The 20,015-nt window shown below is 40.6% G+C and overlaps 1 protein-coding gene across 1 annotated transcript in view; it reads right to left on the bottom strand.

The window, feature by feature from the left end:
• Positions 1 to 20,015, bottom strand: part of ptprr (protein tyrosine phosphatase receptor type R) — a gene marked incomplete at its 5' end in the record, with an annotated part of 57,562 nt that overhangs the window by 16,663 nt on the left and 20,884 nt on the right. Inside the window, 5 exons of the mRNA XM_079263428.1 lie at positions 402 to 520; positions 610 to 732; positions 3,073 to 3,180; positions 5,260 to 5,409; positions 5,486 to 5,599. Coding sequence (XP_079119554.1) covers positions 402 to 520; positions 610 to 732; positions 3,073 to 3,180; positions 5,260 to 5,409; positions 5,486 to 5,599 — 614 coding nt within the window. The remainder of the gene's footprint in view (positions 1 to 401; positions 521 to 609; positions 733 to 3,072; positions 3,181 to 5,259; positions 5,410 to 5,485; positions 5,600 to 20,015) is intronic.

Raw genomic sequence — 20,015 nt, 5'->3', positions numbered from 1 at the left:
ACCCTGCACCTTCGTTTTACACCTCGAACCACTGGAATCATTTCTGACGCAGATATCCGGTAAGCGTGTCATGTAAACATGTTTTCCACCGTAGGGTTCCTTCATGCTGCTGTGACACCGCAGCTTCCCAGCGTCGGATCAATGAAACTGATCTGATTCTGCTTCTCAAACACGTAAACAGCCGCTCTTGTCCGTCCTCTGCAGCCATGGCATCTGGAAGAGACCTTCCAGATGTTTCCTGAATCCTGCCACACGCCATGGAGGACTTACACGGCCGAAGCAGCAGAAGAAGAAGCGTAACGGGAAACGAGCGTCTTTCAGCAGTTTAGTTCAGAAAAGGACTGGAACATTTATAAAATGTTTCCGTCGGTGCCACCAGCACTATGGGATGCAGGCGGTACCTGGGCAGAGGTGCGACAGGAGGAGCGAGGCGGCGGCAGGCTATGGTTGGCTGCTGCTGGAGAGTGGGCGTGGCTACAGCTGGAGGGAGCTCAGCCTGGACCATGCTTCCTGACACGACCTGCAGAAACACACAGGTAGGGTCTTCTCCACACACACACGTATGTAATCTGACACTTTGGACACGTTACACGGGGTTTCCCTGCACACCTTGGTGCCCTTTGACCTCTGGGCGGAGTCTGCAGGGATGGCTGGGCTCAGGCGCAGGTCAGGGGGCGGAGCTTTCAGCTGCCTCTCAGAAACCTGAACCTTCTCCTTCATTCGATATAAAACCTAAAGAAACGATGGAAAATTGTTGGATTATTGCAGTTTGCAGTAAAACGCTGAAAAGCTGCAGCCTGAACACGTTCGCTCCGAAGTCGTCGCTTCTACACATTAAACTCACTTTTCTTTGTTGTTTACAGGAACGGACTGGAAAAACTAACAGAAAACAAAATAACGATAATAATCAAGAGAAATAAAAGCAGTTAACCCTTTAAGGTCCTGCTCTGCCGTCTGGTGGAGGCTTTAACTTTTCTTTTTAAATAATTGTTGAAATAATCGTCTCTGCCAGCTGCTTTGGGTTGTAAAAGCCAAACTGTGTTTTCATGTTGTTGCATTACTATTAACGTCTTTTAACATGTCAACCATTTACTAAACAACATTTATTCTGTTTATTCTGCTCCAAAACAAACAAAAACACAAAGAAACTTTTTTCTCTGGTCTTTTTGTTTGTGTGAAAGTTAAAGGGTTAAAGACGGAAATCATTTTTTTAATTATTCTAAATATTACATTTCTCAGCATTACTCACCACGTTGATTTATTTACTGAGACATTTGTTTATTTTTATTTTTTCTAGTTTGCAGCTTCTGTGCAACCGGTCCTGTCAGGTTTATAATGAATAAAATCCATTTAAAAATCCAAAATGTTGTTTCAACTTATTTGGAAGTTTAATATAAGATGTAGAAAAAAATTTTTAATGCAACTTTAAGCTTCTTAAATAAAAGAAACATGTGAACAAATGATCTCTAAATAAAAATGTTCAGTTTTGTTGGTGAGTTTTAATTTTTCTGTTTAAAACGTGAAATTTTTTTTAGGTTTTCTGCGACTCAAAAGGAAAATTGAAACCTTTCTTCATCAGATCAGAACATTTAACGACAGGAAACCAGTTTGTTTCACCGCAGTCTGCTTGTTTTCACCCCAAGATTAAAAATAAATCATAGAAAAGCGTCGTTGAGCATTAAAGTTGAGCTGATTCAACTCCGGCGGGGACGGAGGACAGCTACTGTGCAGCAGCGCCTCCTTGTGGACGAAGCGTCACACTGCAAACAGGAAAACTCCAGAGAAATGTTTCTCATCATTTGTTTTCTGTAAACTTTTCTTTTCCTCACAGCAGCCATGTTTTATCTGATAAGTCTTATTAGTTTAGAATTAGGATTTATTTATAAGCAGCTTTTAACAACACAGTGACAGAAAAACTGCAATAAAACGTTACAGCCGCCAGAAGTCTAAATAATTTAATTAAATGTGTCTCTTTAAACATTTATATTTATATGAGGCAACTGATAAGAAATGCTGCAACACATGGAGGGTAAGGATGGACTTTTAAAAGATATTGTGTAGTTTTTATTTTTATGATGATTATTCCATACGAGCTTCTCCTGAAACGGGACACTTAGAGGTCAAAGTTCCTGCATGGTTTAGTTTCAAACTGGAGTTTTCCAGATTAAATCTGATCTGTGTTTCAGAATAAAAGCATTTAATCTGCAGCTGCTTCAGTTCGCTGAGTTGGATTTTTGCGTGTCAGGCGGGACGACGGAGGACATGAGGAGACGGGAGGTGAGGACACTAATCAGACAAATGAGATGAGCCTTTTCTGTCTGAGTATGTCACTGACCTCTGACCTCGGCTATGAATAGACCGGAGCTGGCCGAGGACGTGGACCTGCTTTAGTTTCTACAGCTGATGTGCTCCCAGCTTTTTTCATTTTCATTATGTAAATGTTTGTTTTTATGATCATAGCAATAATTTCCCACCTGGTAAAGTTTCACTATTTTAATCATTTTTAATTTAATTTTAAGATTTTTTTATATTCTAGTTTTTTTTTTGTTTGTTTTTTTGTATGTTAGTCATAAATGTATTTGTGTAATCTTCCTTATTTTCATTTATGTCCAGAATGAAAGATTTAAACACCAATTTTTTTTTTTATTAAACTTTCATATTTTCTGTTCATAAATAATTTTATGTATGCATTTATTAATATTATATGTTCATTAATAATTATTTAATATTTCTAATTTGTTATTATTTACTAATTTGTCATTAATCATAAATACATATTTTAAACTATAAATTTAAATTAAATAAATAATTAAATTTAACTGATTTTGTTTCCATTTTTAGTGCTGATTTGTGTTTGATGGTTTTTTAAAATGATTGTTAAATTAATTAAACCTAAATGTGATAAATATTAATTCAATCCAGTGTAAATCTGTTCCTGTGACTGTGAGCATCCTGATTGGTTCCCGTATCGCCTGTTCAAGACTCTAACATCATTTTTACACAGGAAACATGAAAACTTGTTCAGCTTTGTGACTGAAGCTCAGAAAACATCAACGAGGTCCTGTTACCCACCATCAAGCAGGTGATGACGATGATGAAGACGGTGAAAAAGAGGACAACAGCATAAAATCCCTCTCTGTTCCATACGTGATCCCTCTGCTCGCCTTGCAGGACGTTCTTCTACACAGACATAAAAAGACAAGTTTAAACCTGCTTCTGGTCTCATCTGAACCATCCAGCATGTGAAGACGTCTGCCTGTGGAGGTTCATAGAAACACTGAACAAAACCACATGAGAAGAACTGTGAAGGTAAAATGTGAGCTTCTCCACGCTGAGGCTTGTTTGGTAGAAAAGGTTCAGATGAGGCGTCAGATCGTTTGCAGATTGTAGGATTTAAACCAACGTGGAAAAGAAGTGGAGCGATTGGTTTAGTTGGTTTAGATCCAATAAACTCGACTTAAAAGTGCATTGTGTCAAGGCCCATTTCTGCTCCTTTATGTACGTAAACATGGTGTACGTTTCAAACGTTGTCATACATCTATGGAAGACCGGTTGTGCCAAAAACGTGCATTAAAACGTCTTTAAAATGCGCGTTCTGAAAGGTGTTCTCGATGCGCTCTCGACGCGTTCTCGATGCGTTCTGAGCACCTTCAGAATGTCTTAACATCCATTGGTTGAGGACTATTTATAATTAAATTGAAATTCAAATAACAACAAATGAAAAACAATTATGGTTGTTTAGCTTTTATTAGTAGGCTATTATAATAATAATTATTATTAGTGAGTGGTTTGCATTTCATCCGTAGTTTTTACAATTAAATGGCATTAAATACAATTATAAAAACTATGGATGAAATGCAACCACATTAACAAGAATAAATATTATAATAGCTTACTAATAAAACCCACTGGTGACGACCAACAACAGAGGGCGAGGCAGCCCCCACGATTTTTAATGAAATGGCTTAACCCATAGTCCTCAACCAAAGGATGTTAAGACATTCTGAAGGCGCTCAGAACGCGTCAAGAACGCCTTTCAGAACGCGTTAAGGCGTTGAGAACGCGCTCAGAGCGTGCATTTTGAAGACGTTTTGACGCACATTTTTGGCGCAACCGGCCTTCCATCTTCATCGCCGTCCTCACACTTCCGTGCATCTTCCGTTGCTATGGTTGTTCAGTCAGTTCATCGCTAGTGGGCAGAGTTTAGAGTTCACTTCTGCATTTTGACAGCGTTGGTCGCGATAATGCACCAGAAGAAGAAAAAGAAACATTTTTTTTCCTGTCTTTAACTTCTTTTGTGTTGGTTTCTGCATCATCTTCACCCTGTTCCTCCTCCCCTTCTCTGGTTCGCTGCTTTCGCTGGTTGCGTAGCAGCTGTACAACTCAACGCTGCCCCCATGCCATTTCCGGTGGTATTGCACCGTTTTCTGCGTCCAGTGACGGATAGCGGAGCTCCTTGTAAACGGACCAAATTACACAGAAAACCGAAGCAGGTCTGCCTGCGTCCAGGACAGATGGCCCATAAATATTCCTAAAGTTCTGATCTCAGATGATTTGTTTGAAGGAAACACATTAATGAACGTACGATAGGGTCATAAACGTACCAGATTTAGTAAGGTGCTAACATTAAGGCGTTACTTATCCTAAACCAGTAAAAGAAAGTCAGTACTGCAGCTTTAAAGCGTCACGTGGAGTTTTTTTGTCCATTCAGAGACACCGTAGTGAGTAACATGAGTTCCCCCCTATCGTACCTGAAAAACCGGTGAGGATATAAACGGAGACGTCGGAGATCTAGCAGAGCTTTAAAGGTTGAACTCAACTTAAAAAGATCAGTTTGGTCTTAAAACAACAGAAAATATATTTTTTTAAAAAAAAAAAAAAAAAAAAAAAACTACATCATTGTGTTTTCAGTTTTGAGAGTCCACTCCAAGTATCAGCTTTTCATAGACGACTATGAATCAGAATTACAACCAAATCACTGGACAGAAGAGTCCTTTTCATCAGCATGACTTGTTCCTGTAACATCGCCGGATATCAGCCGTGGTCCTCATTAATTCACACAGAAAGCTGCTCAGCTCGTCCTCCGATGATCCACGGGGCTTTAATAGATCTATTTAACTTTTAAATGCAGCACTCTGTGCTCTAATAACCCCAATCTATCCTCTCTGTCCATTGCCATGGCAACCAGTGCAGCTGCCAAACGAGTTGCCATGGAGATGAAAGAAAAGCCACACGGACAAGTTCCCTTCAGGCACGTACCTCAGTTGAGACTTCGGTGATGCCGAAGTGGCCCAGGTAGCGATGAAGCACCCGGACGTTCAGTGATTGGATGACCTCCTCAGCTGGGCGGGGCTCAGAGATGCCCAGCCTATCAGAGGACACGAAGAGCTCGATGCCATTCTTCTCCTCCTGTCAGAAGAGACATGGGTTGGTTAAAGACGCGGACGTGGAGCGCGGTGGAGGATAGCGAACGAGCGGGACTTACGTTCAGATGGTAGATATGAACGTTTCGTATAGGAACGCCAAGCGCTGCAGCTATACCTTCCCGAAACCAGCGAAGACGGCTGGCGTTCAGCCTCCTCACATCCACGGCCAGGTACTGAGAGAGAGAGAGCTGAGAGTCAGTTCTGGTTTCTGGAACAGGACCCCCTAAACGAGGGGCGTAATTAAACTCAACATGTGAGGCACAATGGAGGGACGGGTCCTCTCAGAACCTGGACCTCGACGGGTCCGATGGAGGGACAGGTCCTCTCAGAACCTGGACCTCGACGGGTCCGATGGAGGGACGGGTCCTCTCAGAACCTGGACCTCGACGGGTCCGATGGAGGGACGGGTCCTCTCAGAACCTGGACCTCGACGGGTCCGATGGAGGGACGGGTCCTCTCAGAACCTGGACCTCGACGGGTCCGATGGAGGGACAGGTCCTCTCAGAACCTGGACCTCGACGGGTCCGATGGAGGGACAGGTCCTCTCAGAACCTGGACCTCGACGGGTCCGATGGAGGGACGGGTCCTCTCAGAACTTGGACCTCGACGGGTCCGATGGAGGGACGGGTCCTCTCAGAACCTGGACTTCGACGGGTACGATGGAGGGACGGGTCCTCTCAGAACCTGGACCTCGACGGGTCCGATGGAGGGACGGGTCCTCTCAGAACCTGGACCTCGACGGGTCCGATGGAGGGACGGGTCCTCTCAGAACCTGGACCTCGACGTATCCGATGGAGGGACGGGTCCTCTCAGAACCTGGACCTCGACGGGTCCGATGGAGGGACAGGTCCTCTCAGAACCTGGACCTCGACGGGTCCGATAGAGGGATGGATCCTCTCAGAACCTGGACCTCTACAGGTCTAAATGAGGGACTGATCCTCCAGAACCAGAACAGGCCCGATGGTGGGACAGATTTCTACTGAAAGACTTTGTGAAACATTTTCTAGTCGCTGCTCTGAACTCGTCTTGTATTCTCCGTTCATCGCCGTTTTAACATGCAGACAGAAAATCGGCTGCGCAGACTGCAAACTAAATACTCAGTAAATGTGGCTTTTATCCCACAGAAGTCAGACAGCTTTGTTTCTAATGCCTCCATTGTTTGTTGTAAGCGAAGCTAAAAACAGACGTGGAACGTATCGATCAGCCGGTCTAAATGAATAAAGACCCAACAGACTCACCAAATATCAGATTGTTCCTTTAAATGAGGTTAAAGAAAACAAACAAGAAGTCTGACCTCTGCAGCTCTCAGTCCATCAGCACCAAACCCACCGGCTGCTGCTCTAAAATCACTCTGTGAGTGTGTGTGTGTGTGTGTGTGTGTGTGTGTGTGGGGGCGGCTGTTTACTAATGGCTAAAACAACAACATGTTCTGCTGCCACTTAATTCAATATGAGGAAGAAAAAGCAGAGCAGAGCAGCTCAGCACACGGCGCTGATGTTATTACCCGTCTGCATCTGGTTACAGTTTGTTCAGTAAAACAAAATCAGTCTGGAGGTAAAAACACCAACAATCACAAAAAACAAAAACAAATCACTTAAAGAATTGATCGTTCTGATAATCTCAGCAGATGTTTATTTAAAACAAAAAGACAAACCTAATTGATTAAAAAATAAAATCTCTTTAATCTCCAATGTTACCTTTAAATATAAAAACCATCCTATTAAACAACAAATATTTACAAATTTGTTCTTATAATCAATCATATTAATCAATAACTTCAATAGTTTTCAATCAGCTTCAGCTCTAACATGCAGTAATCCAGCGTTTCAGCAGAAAACCGGTCGACCGAAGCATCCAGAAATGGCTTAAAAAAACTGAAATAAACAAGAAATAATTATTTAAATAAGCAGCAAACAACCTTACCAGGTAAACATGTAAACATTGTTGATCCTCCCTGCCGACCACAGGAAGCTTTTCACTGAATGACCAGAGAGAAGGAGACGTGCTGCCTGTCAGTCACAGCTCAGGGACTTCTCGCTCCATTTCCTGATCCAGTCATTCCGTGATCTCTGATTGGCTTAGAGCCTGACGAGGATCAGCCTGGCACCTGATTGGCCGTCATTCAGCTAATGCCATTATCCTGCTGCGCTTCCTGTCGGGATCAGGTGCTATTTCTGTCCAACACACACATCTATGTGTGCACGCACACACACACACGGTCAGAAACACTAATTAGTCCATAGCTGTGTGGGTCAGTGGGGGGTCATTAGAGGGAGGGGTGGCAGGATTTGGATCAATCAAATGAGACTGGGTGCTCTGAAAGAACAGAAAGGAAAACGGCTTCAGAGCTGCAGTAATTAGCAATCAATAGATTGATCAATGGAGCTACTTTGGGTCATTTTGGTTGGATCGTTTCTCAGACACTGATGATTTATTTCATTTAGTTTTTATTCGGTAAATAACAGCCGGGAGTTCGTTATGCCTGTAATTACAGAAAACCAAACAACCGCCATTAAAAAAGTTCGTGGAATTAAATAAACTCAATCGATAAAAAGTTTTTCCGGTCTTGTAAGGCAGTTTTTCAGATAAAAAAAATGTATCGCAACTGGAATCACTTTACTTTCGGATTTAACGCTCATTTCTGCTCCCTAACGTACATAAACGTCCCTTTCAAATGGTTTGATACGACACCGTCCTCATATCTGTGGCTTTTATGTTGCCATGGCTACACAGTCAGTTCAGCCACTAGAGGGCAGTGCTGAGTTCAGAGTTCACTTCCACGTACTCACACCAGTTGCTAGCACCACTATGAGGTTGTTTACAACTTTATACATACTAGAGAAGAAAACCATGACGGTTCCGTTTTTTTTGTTTTTTTTTTGTTTGTTTGCTTTTCTCAACTTCTTTTGCATCTTCTTCAGGTACTTCCTGTTTGGAGGTTTCTGCATCGTCCTCTTCTTCTCTTGCTTATACTTGTGTGTCAGCTGAACAACTCAACACTGCCCCCCGTGATTTCTGGTGGAATTGCTCCGTTTTATGTGTCAAACTGATCATGAAGCTCCTTTAAAAGGACTGAAAACGGACAAAAACCCAGAAATTCCCGATTAAAAGATGACCGCTCTCAGTACCACTTCTAGTCCACTGTTGCCGATTAAATATCTTTAATATACATTTCTTGTGTTAACAGCAGTTAGTTGTTATCAATAATTACCGTTAGTTAGCACAGCACAGAATTTGGTTCAGAAAAAAAAAAGAAAAAACACGTAAACACGTGGTTTATTGATTGCCAGAACTGACAGGTGTTTACATGGTGGCCTTTTACAGAGTTCGTGATTTTCTTTATTGTAGTTTACGGACTGTTTTTAAGGCGTCCATTCATTTTCCCAGTTGGTGCAACTGGAACAGCCACTATTTGGTAATAACAACACGTATTCTCAACTGATCAGACTTCCACAACAACTGGAACGCACCATTGTTAGCGTACTCTCCTGCTTCCTGGTGTTCATTAGGGAGCAGAAGACGCGTATCGAGTTGCATTAAACAGGATTTTAAGCGTTCCTATAAAGTGATGAAAGACGTGGCACGTTGGGTTTACAGTCGGGCTGTGACAATACGCTTTTGTCCCGATTCGATTTGATTCAGATTTTTTCTGTGCCGATTCGATTTAAATTGCGATTCTTCGATATTGCTGATTTGTAGATTAAAAACAAACAAACAAAAATTATAAACCTTTTTTTATGCTAGTAATTGTTCTTGATTTTAGTTAGGAGAAAACAACACAGTAGCTAGACCATCATTCTGCCACTATAATGCCCAAATAGACAAGTAAAAAGATCAATAAAACCCAAGAAAATGTAAAAATTTTTAATGTGGATTCATTTTATTTCATTGAAAAGAATAAATTTTTTAACAAAAAAAATCGATTTTAAAATTGTGAAGCAAAAAATCCCGATTTTTATGCCGTAAACCCCATAAACCCCTCGTTTACGGGGTTAATAACTACACCTACAATATAATATGCACATCAGTGGCTTCTAATGAAAACTAAAATCTTACATCATTCATACATAGAAGCTTCTTTATATGTTTATGTTAAAAATTATCTAATAATTTTAAAAAGTTCTTTTTATTAATGACAGGTAGGTTGAATAATTGAGTCTATTTTCTTGTTGGCGGTGAGATTAAGGGTCAGGAGTTACTGGGTAAACTGGATCAGCTCTGATCCATCCCGTCTGATTTGTCCAACCAGGTCACATGACCGCACACACGGCTCCAACCAGAAGCTGATTGGCTTCGCCTCCATCAGATGTGAATGAGTCGGGTGTGAGTTAAGGTGTGCGGTGCTGCTGCTTTTCAATGGCGGGGAAAACGTGAGCTGCATGTGCACATCCAGCTCTGTGACCACACACACACACACACACACACACACACACACACACACACACACACACACACACACACACACACACACACACACACACACACACACACAGCTGAATGAGCAGCCTGATGCGAAGTCAGATTATTCACGCGTGTTGCTTCCTTTGAGAAAACGACTCCCGTCCCCAGCAGAGGAAACATGAAGCAAACTCAGACCTTCTGATTGATTTATTATATTTTAACGTAAATCTATTTTTTTCCAGGTAATAACGGAAATTTGTCCTCATTTGTGGATTTCCAGCTCTGGTCCTGCAGCTTTTAGATGTTTCCCGGCTCCAGCCCACCTGGTTTAAATGAAACATTCAACCAAATGATGTTGAGCATCACCTGACTGGTGCAGCAGCAGGAAACATCCCCAGCCTGCAGAAGCGCCGTTAGACTCGTGTTTTACCACCTTCTGTTGGGAGATTTTGTGCTTTCTGCAGCTATAAAAAGCTTTTCCGCGTGGATGAACCAGAGGAGTGGTCTTCAGGGTTTCTGTGCCGACTTGTCAGCTGAAGCGCTTCTAATTCTGGAAAATAAAGACGGCGTCGTATTTCCTGTCCTGTAGCTGCAGCAGTCCACTTTATTTAGACTCAGCTGCTGCGCTTGCTCCAGAAAATGATATCTTCTAAAAACAATGCTCCAGAGGTTCCTTTCTAAAGTTAACACCAAAAGGAAAGGAGCTTCCATATTTTACGTGCAACCTTCTAAATCAACTGTATTCGCTGTGTCTGAACAACTTTAATGAAGTTGGGATGTTCAGTAAATTGCAAATTCATTCAACCTGTATTAAATTAAACTACAGAGTCAAGATATTTCATGTTCAAACCAAGCGGCAACCTCTGGCGGTTAAAAGTGAAACCTACGCAGAAGTGCATAAAACTGCAGTTCCCCCTTCATCCACTAGGGGCTGCAAAACAGAGCAAATCCCCATAGACTCCCATGTTAAAAAGACCAACTTCACAGCAGAAATAAACACGTTTACAGCAGGAATAAACATGTTTACAGCAGGAATAAACATGTTTACAGCAGGAATAAACATGTTTACAGCAGAAATAAACATGTTTACAGCAGGAATAAACATGTTTACAGCCTGGTACAAAAATCCATTTTAGGTTTAATAGGTCAGGTTTACCTTCATGACAACTGTGGGGGGAGTGAATTTTTTTCTAACTCGCCCGTTTAAAAGTAGTTTAATCTCGAAATTCTGCATATTTAGGGGCGTGTCCTTTTGATTGACAGGTACTCGATCTCCCGCTTCAAGTCAGAAGAACGTAGAACAACCGCGGTTTTTAGCCGGTTAACAACGTGACTTAGCTTTAGCCTGCTTACCTCCATTAGCTGGTTAGCTCCTGTTATCTCCGGGTTAGCTCGGTTAGCTCTTCGCTACAGAAAGCTCTGAGTTCGCTCGATGTCAATCATCCACCATGACACTCACAGCCCCCCCCTCAGCTCCACCTCTTTGACCATATTTGTATTTTCCGGGCGAGACGACGCACATGCCCGTGCCACGATGGTGATGGTAGGAACCGCCCACCAAGCTTCAACTCAGCTCTTCAGAAACCTACGGGTGACGTCATGGAGACTATGTCCATCTTTATATACAGTCTGTGGTTCAAATGGATAAACGTTTCCTTTTTTTGCAAATATGAACACATTCTGAATGTAATGCATGCTACACGCTCCAGAAAAACGGAGAGGGGCATCAAACGGTTGGGAAAGTTGAGGAATGCTAAAAAACACCTGTTTGGATCACTCCACAGAGCAGGTCCAATGGAAAACAACTGGGTGACATGATTGGGTATAAAAGCACATAAATGAGCATTCCCAAAAGCTACAGTAGTTCAGAAGCAACGATGATGCCAAGTTTGCAGATACTGCGCTTTGTCAACAACGAAGTACAAACAGACTAAGTACAATGTTTTTCAACAAACAATTTCAGGAATTTGGAGTTTTCACTTTTTGCATTTAAGACCCGTTTCTGCTCCCTTACATGCGTAAATGTGGACGCCGGATTCAAACAGTGTCCTTCGTTGCTGTCCTCATAGTTCCACGCGTCCTTTCAGTTACCATGGTTGTTAAGTACGTTCATCCACTCGTGCAGGGGTGCCCAGCTCTGGTCCTCGAGGGCCCCAACCCTGCAGGTTTTCCATGTGTCCCTGCGCCAACGCATCTGACTCAAAGTAATCACTCATTGTGCAGAACTTCATTGGCTGCTGGATCCATTTAATGGAAGCCAGGTGTGTTGGAGCAGGAATGCATAGAAAACCTGCAGGACCGCGGCCGTCGAGGACTCGTGGATAATTTTGTTTTTGCATTTACATGTTATTACACATGTTCAAGTAAAGATGGTTTCTGGATAACTTATGGATAACAGCAGCAACTTGTGGAACCAACATTATTTTTCCATAATGCAAAATGTTCACAACTCCATGCTCCTCAAACTGGATGCTCCTGAGACAAGAATTGACGAGAATTACAGTTTATGCACTAAACACTGTACAATAGAAATTCACAATTGTACTTTGTCCATTTTTTATTATAAATATCGCTGCTCTTTTGTAGAAAACTAACAAAAGCGCAGCGATTGTGTTAATGATATTAGCATGTGTGCTCACAAAACATCAGAAAAATGTTGCTTGTTAACGCAGTCTGACGATATGTCGACAAGTTAAGGTTCAAACTACCATGCAAAGCACAAGCCCCCAGAAACACCACCGGCTTCTCAAGTCCCAAGCTCATCTCAGGACAACTCATGCCAGCTGGAAGGGAGTGCTGTGTTCTGACTGGTCTGCTGTTCAGATCGTTTTTGGAGATCATGGACGCGGTGTCCTCCAGGCCAAAAAGGAAAAAGGACTGTCGGGATCAGTGCAAGGTTGGAAAGCCTGGCTGTGTGATGGTCTGAGAGGGGAGTTAGTGCTCATGGCATGAGTTTGGACATGTTCACATCAGTCTTTTTTATCCGAACCAGAGTCCGTTTGCTCGGTAAGTCGCTTCGTTTGGAGAAATGTGAACGCGCCAAACCAATTCTGATTCGACTGAAGAAACAGACTCGGTCTGCCTACAAACGCAGGTCTTGGCCCGTTTCAAGTGGACCAAATACAAGAAGCAAAAAAGAAAAGTCCCTTCCTGCATGTGGCGTAGCACTGCATTGTGGGTAAATCCATAGCGATGGCGTTAAGGGTCCTCTGCCTCGTCTGGTGTTCATACTGCGTCCATTGTTGCAGTGGATTTCTGCAGTATACTTGCATAAGTCAATAAAAACCCAAAACAGCCATAGTTTGGTCTCCATGTTTAACTGGCAGGTGGAGGAAACAGAGTTTTCTTCTTCACGCCGGTCTTGTCTTCTCCTTTACTAAATACTAGTTGTAACAGTCGTAATTGTGGAATGACCTTTACAAACACATGGGGCTGTCCATGATTGGTGATGTCATCAGACAGCGCCTAGCAGATTGGGACGTTGCCTCGTGGAGAATGGATGGACATTTTTCTAGAAGAACGCTCGTTTTGGTTCCCGATCTCATAGTAATTGGGGGGTTGTGTAGCTTCAGTGTTATTCATGTAAGATGAGGCAGTAGCCGTCCAACCGGGCTTTATAAGGTTGGTAAGTTTAACAAATGAAGAGCACTGTGGAAATCCAGTCCCAGTGGGTTCGTGAGTTACTTATCGCCACGTTTTTGCTACGTAGCTACCAGGCTAGCTTTCCACCCAGACACAACCCGTTCCCATTACATAGTGCAGCGCCCCCTCTGGTGGGAATGGGGATATATTATTCTAATGGTTTGGCTGGTTTGACCAAAATGCAGCTTGAACAAGATCTCGGCCACATGGATACACCCCCCTACAACTGATCCAAATCCCCAATCGGAACGAGTCTACCAGACTATCCTGATGGGAATACACCCTTACATGCATGTCGGTGAAGGTGCCATTCATGCTGAAAGCTTCATACAGACTTTGGAGCAACAACGCTGGATCCAAGCCATGTCATTTTCAAGACGCAAACAGACTGGTTCGGAACTCATTTAAGCAAAAAGAGCCGTGCTGAACCATCCAGTTCTGGATGAATCATGTTTCCCTCGGTGAGTTTGAAGTGGCGTCAAAGATCCAGCCTCTATTAATCCAACACACACACACACACACACACACACACACACACACACACGTGGCATGAATAATGTATTAGTTTAACACAGAGAGGATGCTCCTCAGTGCTCTGGTGTGTGTGGGCAGGTATCTGAACTTGTTTCTGCATCTTTAGACGCATGTTTGCTTTCATTAAGTTTATCTGACTGCTGGTAAGTTGTGTTTTTAAACTGCAATAAATAAATTAAAAAGCTTTAAAAGCTTTTCTTTATGTTACAAACATAACTTAAATGTGTTTTAGGGTTATATAGGTATTTATAAACTACCCGTCCACTTTACTAGCTCCACTGCACCTGTTCACATTTAATATGATCAAGTTGCATCTATTTTCATTAAAGGAATTTCTCAGTTTTATTTCTGCTCAAATGGATCAGATATTTGTTGTTCTCAACTGAAATATTTAAAGTTATTTAAAGTCATGCAGAGGCACCGTAGTGGGGGTGGGGTTAGGGAGATTCTAAGGACCCCATGACTTTATAGGGGCCCAAAAATATGTACAAATTTTATAAGAAACTCATTAAACCATCATTAAAAATAAAAGTAATAAAATATAGCAGTAATCTAAACTGATAAACCATTTTCATCAAAATAACCTAGTAAGATGTATGCACTGTGATTTAACCCTTTATAGGGCGCTGAAAGAAATAACTTCAAATTAGAAATTTTAACCTAAAATTGTTGTTCTGGTATGAACCAAGACCTCCATTCTGTTGTTAGATTAACAAAAAAAAAAAAGTTTCATGCTGAATATGAAAGGAAACAAAGCATTCAAAAATAGTCACTTGCCCCATAAAGGGTTAAACCAAGTGGCAACCTCCAGCGGTTAAAAGTGAAGCCTATGTGGAAGTACATAAAACTGCAGTTCCCCCTTCATCCACTAGGGGCTGCAAAACAGAGCGAATCGCCATAGACTCCCATGTTAAAAAGACCAACTTCACAGCAGAAATAAACATGTTTACAGCAGAAATAAACATGTTTACAGCAGAAATAAACACGTTTACAGCAGAACTAAACACGTTTACAGCAGAAATAAACACGTTTACAGCAGAAATAAACATGTTTACAGCAGAAATAAACACGTTTACAGCAGAAATAAACACGTTTACAGCAGAACTAAACACGTTTACAGCAGAACTAAACACGTTTACAGCAGAAATAAACACGTTTACAGCAGAAATAAACACGTTTACAGCAGAAATAAAAACGTTTACAGCAGAAATAAACATGTTTACAGCAGAAGTAAACATGTTTACAGCAGAAATAAAAACGTTTACAGCAGAAATAAACATGTTTACAGCAGGAATAAACATGTTTACAGCAGAAGTAAACATGTTTACAGCAGAAATAAAAACGTTTACAGCAGAAATAAACATGTTTACAGCAGGAATAAACATGTTTACAGCAGGAATAAACATGTTTACAGCAGAAATAAACATGTTTACAGCCTGGTACAAAAATCCATTTTAGGTTTATAGGTCAGGTTTACCTTCATGACAACTGTGGGGGAAGTGAATTTTTTTCGCCCACCGAGCTTCAATTCTGCTCTTCAGAAACCTACGGGTGACGTCACGGAGGCCCCGCCCATCTTTATATACAGTCTATGATTGAGATGCATGGATTAGTAAATGGGCCCACCCCTACAGCTGAGCATAGCTGTCACATAACATTTACATGACTTAACAGGAAGTAAAACTGAAGGAGTGGACCAAATAAATGGCTAATCTTTGGCATTCTGCTACCATATTGCTGACCGAGTCTTCTGACAGCTGCTTGTAATGAGTTCCAGGCACTAAGGTGGACACGAGAAGCAGATCTTCCTGATACGAGCAGGAGAAGCTGCACAGTGGTAATGATTTTTCTCCATCAGTTTCTTCAAGCAGGAGTTTTATCAGCAGGAATTCATCTTGCAGCACGACAACAAGCTGAAACTAACAACCGCAGACTCACACAGTCGCCTTGGCGACAGCAAAGTTCACGTGTGACGACCAGCACACGCATGCTGTGAGCAGCTGGCAGGAGAGTAAAGGTCACAAACACAGCAGCGTCTCGGAGGCATCTGATACGATGGGAGGTTTAACCAGCTTCTCGGCCTCCGTTTCATCATGTTGCATCATGTTACTCCCATAGACTGGAGAAAGGTGCCCTGCTAGCCACATAAAAATCCCTGTTGTGCTACACTGCCATCTTGCAGCTGGATATCGGGCTCCTGTCAATCACAGGAAATGCCACTATTAAATTTAAAGAGGTAATAACTCTAAACAGAGGAGTTATTAATAAAAAGGTAGGTAGAAGCAGATCATAAAGCTTCTACAGAGCTTTACGTTTTTCAGGCTTTCAATACACTAAACATCAATAACTTGGTCCTCATGTTAGCTCTTCTTCTTTAACAGCTGTCTGGAACTGAACTGAAAATCCTGCGTCTCACATCCTCCTTTCCTTCACCACCGCTGTTTCCACCATGAGTCCATGAGCCAAAGTCACATGACTGAACATCAGCAGGACCTTTAAACGTTCTCTTTAAAGACCGATGTGTAAACTTCTAACTTACCGAGTCTTATCACTATATCATTATGATCATCATTTATCTACTCATTCATATTTTATTTCAATTATCCTTTACTATCATTTAATCTTACAAGTTTTATTACTATTTAATTATGTATCATTTTTATTATTTATTATTATTGTTAATTTTATCATTATATCATCATCATTATTATTCATTTTTATCATTTTTATGTCATCTATTAATTTTATATTATTGACATTTTTATATCATTATATATTTTTATTATCATTATTAATTTTAATAGTATTATAGTATGATTGATATTATTATTAATTTGTATGATTATGTTATCATCATTATCACTGTTATTAACTTTTATATTATATCATTATTATCATTATCATGATTATCATTATTATCATTTTATTATTATTATTTTTATTATTATTAATATTATTATTATTATTACTTAGTAGAAGCAGAAATAATTAAAAACAACAGTACATCCCTGTCTTCCCCAGAAATGATCCCATCTAACTGGTTATGCAGCAGATCTGTTTTTCTGCATACAGTCTGTGGTTCTGACCCAAACTGAGCTGCGTTTCCATGGTGATGGAACAGCTGCAGGGGCAGGTCATGTGGCCAAACACAGGAAGTCATATGTGGTGGAATTATGCGTATAGTGTAGTTTTAATATGTTACTCATTTATTAAGTTATATTAAGATATATATTCTGCATAGTTAGAGTAGTTCAGTAAGCTTGCTTTAGTAGATTCATGCATAAAACTAAGTGTTCTGTTCAAGGCCTGTTTCAGCTTTGACTGTTATCTCCAAGCTAGCAGTTGTTCTGACTAGTGCTGCCTGCAAGGGTTGTTTGTGTCTGCTTAAAGAACACTGTAGCACTCTGAGCAGGGGCAGAGCTCTCGAGACCTCTCGCCCGCAACATCTGTACATGCCCAATAAATTGAACAGAAAACAGTTGATTTATAGATTTATTTCTCATCGGATAAATTCCACGACATCATGTGACAGGTTCTGAGAAGCTGTGTTGAGCTGAACACATTGGCAGGAAGGTAAAACCATCCGTCTTGTTTTCCAACACAGATTTCTCCAGATTAGCTCCACTCCCACAATGCATCTGTGGCGATGACTGTTGGCAGATGACTGTGGAGCGTTTGCAAGACTTCACAGACGAAATGTGTAAATATTCAGTTAAATAATCTGAAGTGTTTCTGTTATAAACGTCTGTGAATCTAACAAGTTTCGTTCCCACACAGGAAGTCAAAAACTTCTCATTTAATAAAACATAAACCTGCATTTACATGATTTTATTAACCAAAGCAACGCAGCCTGAACCTGGACTGGGATGACTGGACCAGTATCTGCTGATTCAGCCGCTCCAGTGAGCTGACCACCAGCGTTTCCACCAACACAAACTGGGATTCTTTGCCAGTTTTATGATACAGTTTAACAACCGCCCCCGTGGCCCCGCGTACCCCTCAGCAACGACATTTTCAGCCAGAAACTAAAAAGCCAAATAAAACCAGTTCTCCACATAATGTATGTGGATGGACCAGACTGTGTGTGTGTGTGTTTTTTATTACCTTTAATAAAACAATATCTGCTAGGGGTGGGAAAATCGAATCGAAAAATCGAATATCGGGATTTTATGTTGCACAATTTTAAAATAGATTTTTTTTTTGTTAAAAAATCTTTTTTTTTTCAATGAAATAATCTACTATAAAATTTTTGTCATTTGTATTGGCTTTATTGATCTTTTTACTTGTCTTAATGGGTATTACAGCAGCAAAATGACGGTCCGGCTACTGTGTTGTTTTCTCTTAACTGAAATCAAGAAAAATTGCTTGCAAAGAAAAGTTTTATAAATATTTTTTTGTTTTTAATCTACGAAAATCAGCAATTACAAAGAATTTTGAAAATCGCAATTTAAATCGAATCGGAACCCAAAAAAATGGGAAATAAATCGAATCGGGACAAAAGCATCTCGTCACAGCCCTAGTATCTGTGAGGGCTGGATGATAAAAGGATTCTCTCGTGTAATTAGCATTTGTCATTTCCGATTAGTTTAAACATCCAGACGTTTCTTCCTTCTTAAGCCACCAACGTTCTGGCTTCTGGATTCAAAACTTGGTGCTCCTGATGATTGTCTGCTTTTCCTTACAAAAGCTGTATTTTCTTAATAAAACAAGGCAAATTAACATGAAAAGTATGAAATATAATTATACTTTCATTACATTTTTGTTTTGTTTGTTTTATGTTCAACGGAGTGAAAGAAGCCTGTTTGAAGACATTATCGGAGCATGGAGAAACTAGCCAACCATAGCGGGTAAGTTTAGGGGTCATACTGTTGTTTACAGTGGCTCAGGTGGTCGAGCCGCTTGTCTTGTGACCTGATGGTCTGCGGTTTGAGTCCTGCTCCGCTACATTGCTGCAGCCCCCCTGAGGGGGACATGACTGTTCTGAGCGTCGGTCCCGAGCCGGGATAAATGCAGTGTGTTGTGTCAGGAAGGGCATCCGGCGTAAAACGTGCCTGTCATGGCAAAGAAGATGTCTCTTCATTAAAACACCCCGTTCTTTATCTTTTAACTGTCTACACCATTTCTCACCTGTCACCTGTCTACACCATCTCACCTTAAAACATATAGTGTAGTGAGCCCTTATGGCAACCAGATGGAGCTCCAACAGAAGGTTAGCTGGCTCTGAATGCTCCCAATCACTAATAAGTAAGAGAAACCAGGTGTGTCTGTAAACACCAATGAATACTTGGGTGAGCACAGAGACATGGCTGGTGAGTTTGGAGTTTTCATTTAAAGTCTATTTTTGAAATAATACATTGAGTGAACTTGATTCTAAAAGTCTTTTTAAGTTAAAAAGTTAAAAGTTAAGTTATTTATAAGAAACTAAAGGCCTGTGATGCCATGGGTAAATTGTTTGTGGGTCACAGCCAGCAACATTATTTGCCTGATAGAGTGGGAGAGGCTATGTTTAGTTTGGCTAGTTATAAATATGTATCTTTAGTAACTTAAGTACAGTAGTTAAAACAGTACGAGTTAAAAACATTGTAAATATGATTTGTAAACATTGTAAACATTGGAAATATTTAAAAAAAAAGATGGTAAAAGACCTGAGGTTAAAAACAAATGTAAATTGAAATATATAAATACTCTGTTTAAGCTAAGAGCATGTAATGCATGAATGGCTAAAAAATTGCTTGAATTTAAGTTTAAAACATTAAACTTTAAGTTTAAAACGTTAAACAATTAAAAATCTAAATTAGAGAAAAACATTAAGATTATATATTAAGACAGAATTAAAATCAATCTGATTTCATGACAAATTTTTATGCTTTCTATTATTTAAAAAGTTTATAAAAACACGTACAGAAATAAATACACAGTTAAAAATATAAATAGAAATATATAAATATGAGGTAAAAACAATGAGGTAAAAACTATTTTCTAATTTTTCCTATTTAATTTCTTTAAGGTTTT

Source organism: Telmatherina bonti (assembly GCF_933228915.1).
Source record: "Telmatherina bonti genome assembly, chromosome: 23".
Lineage (NCBI taxonomy): Eukaryota > Metazoa > Chordata > Actinopteri > Atheriniformes > Telmatherinidae > Telmatherina > Telmatherina bonti.
This window is presented reverse-complemented; position numbering and strand designations above follow the sequence as displayed.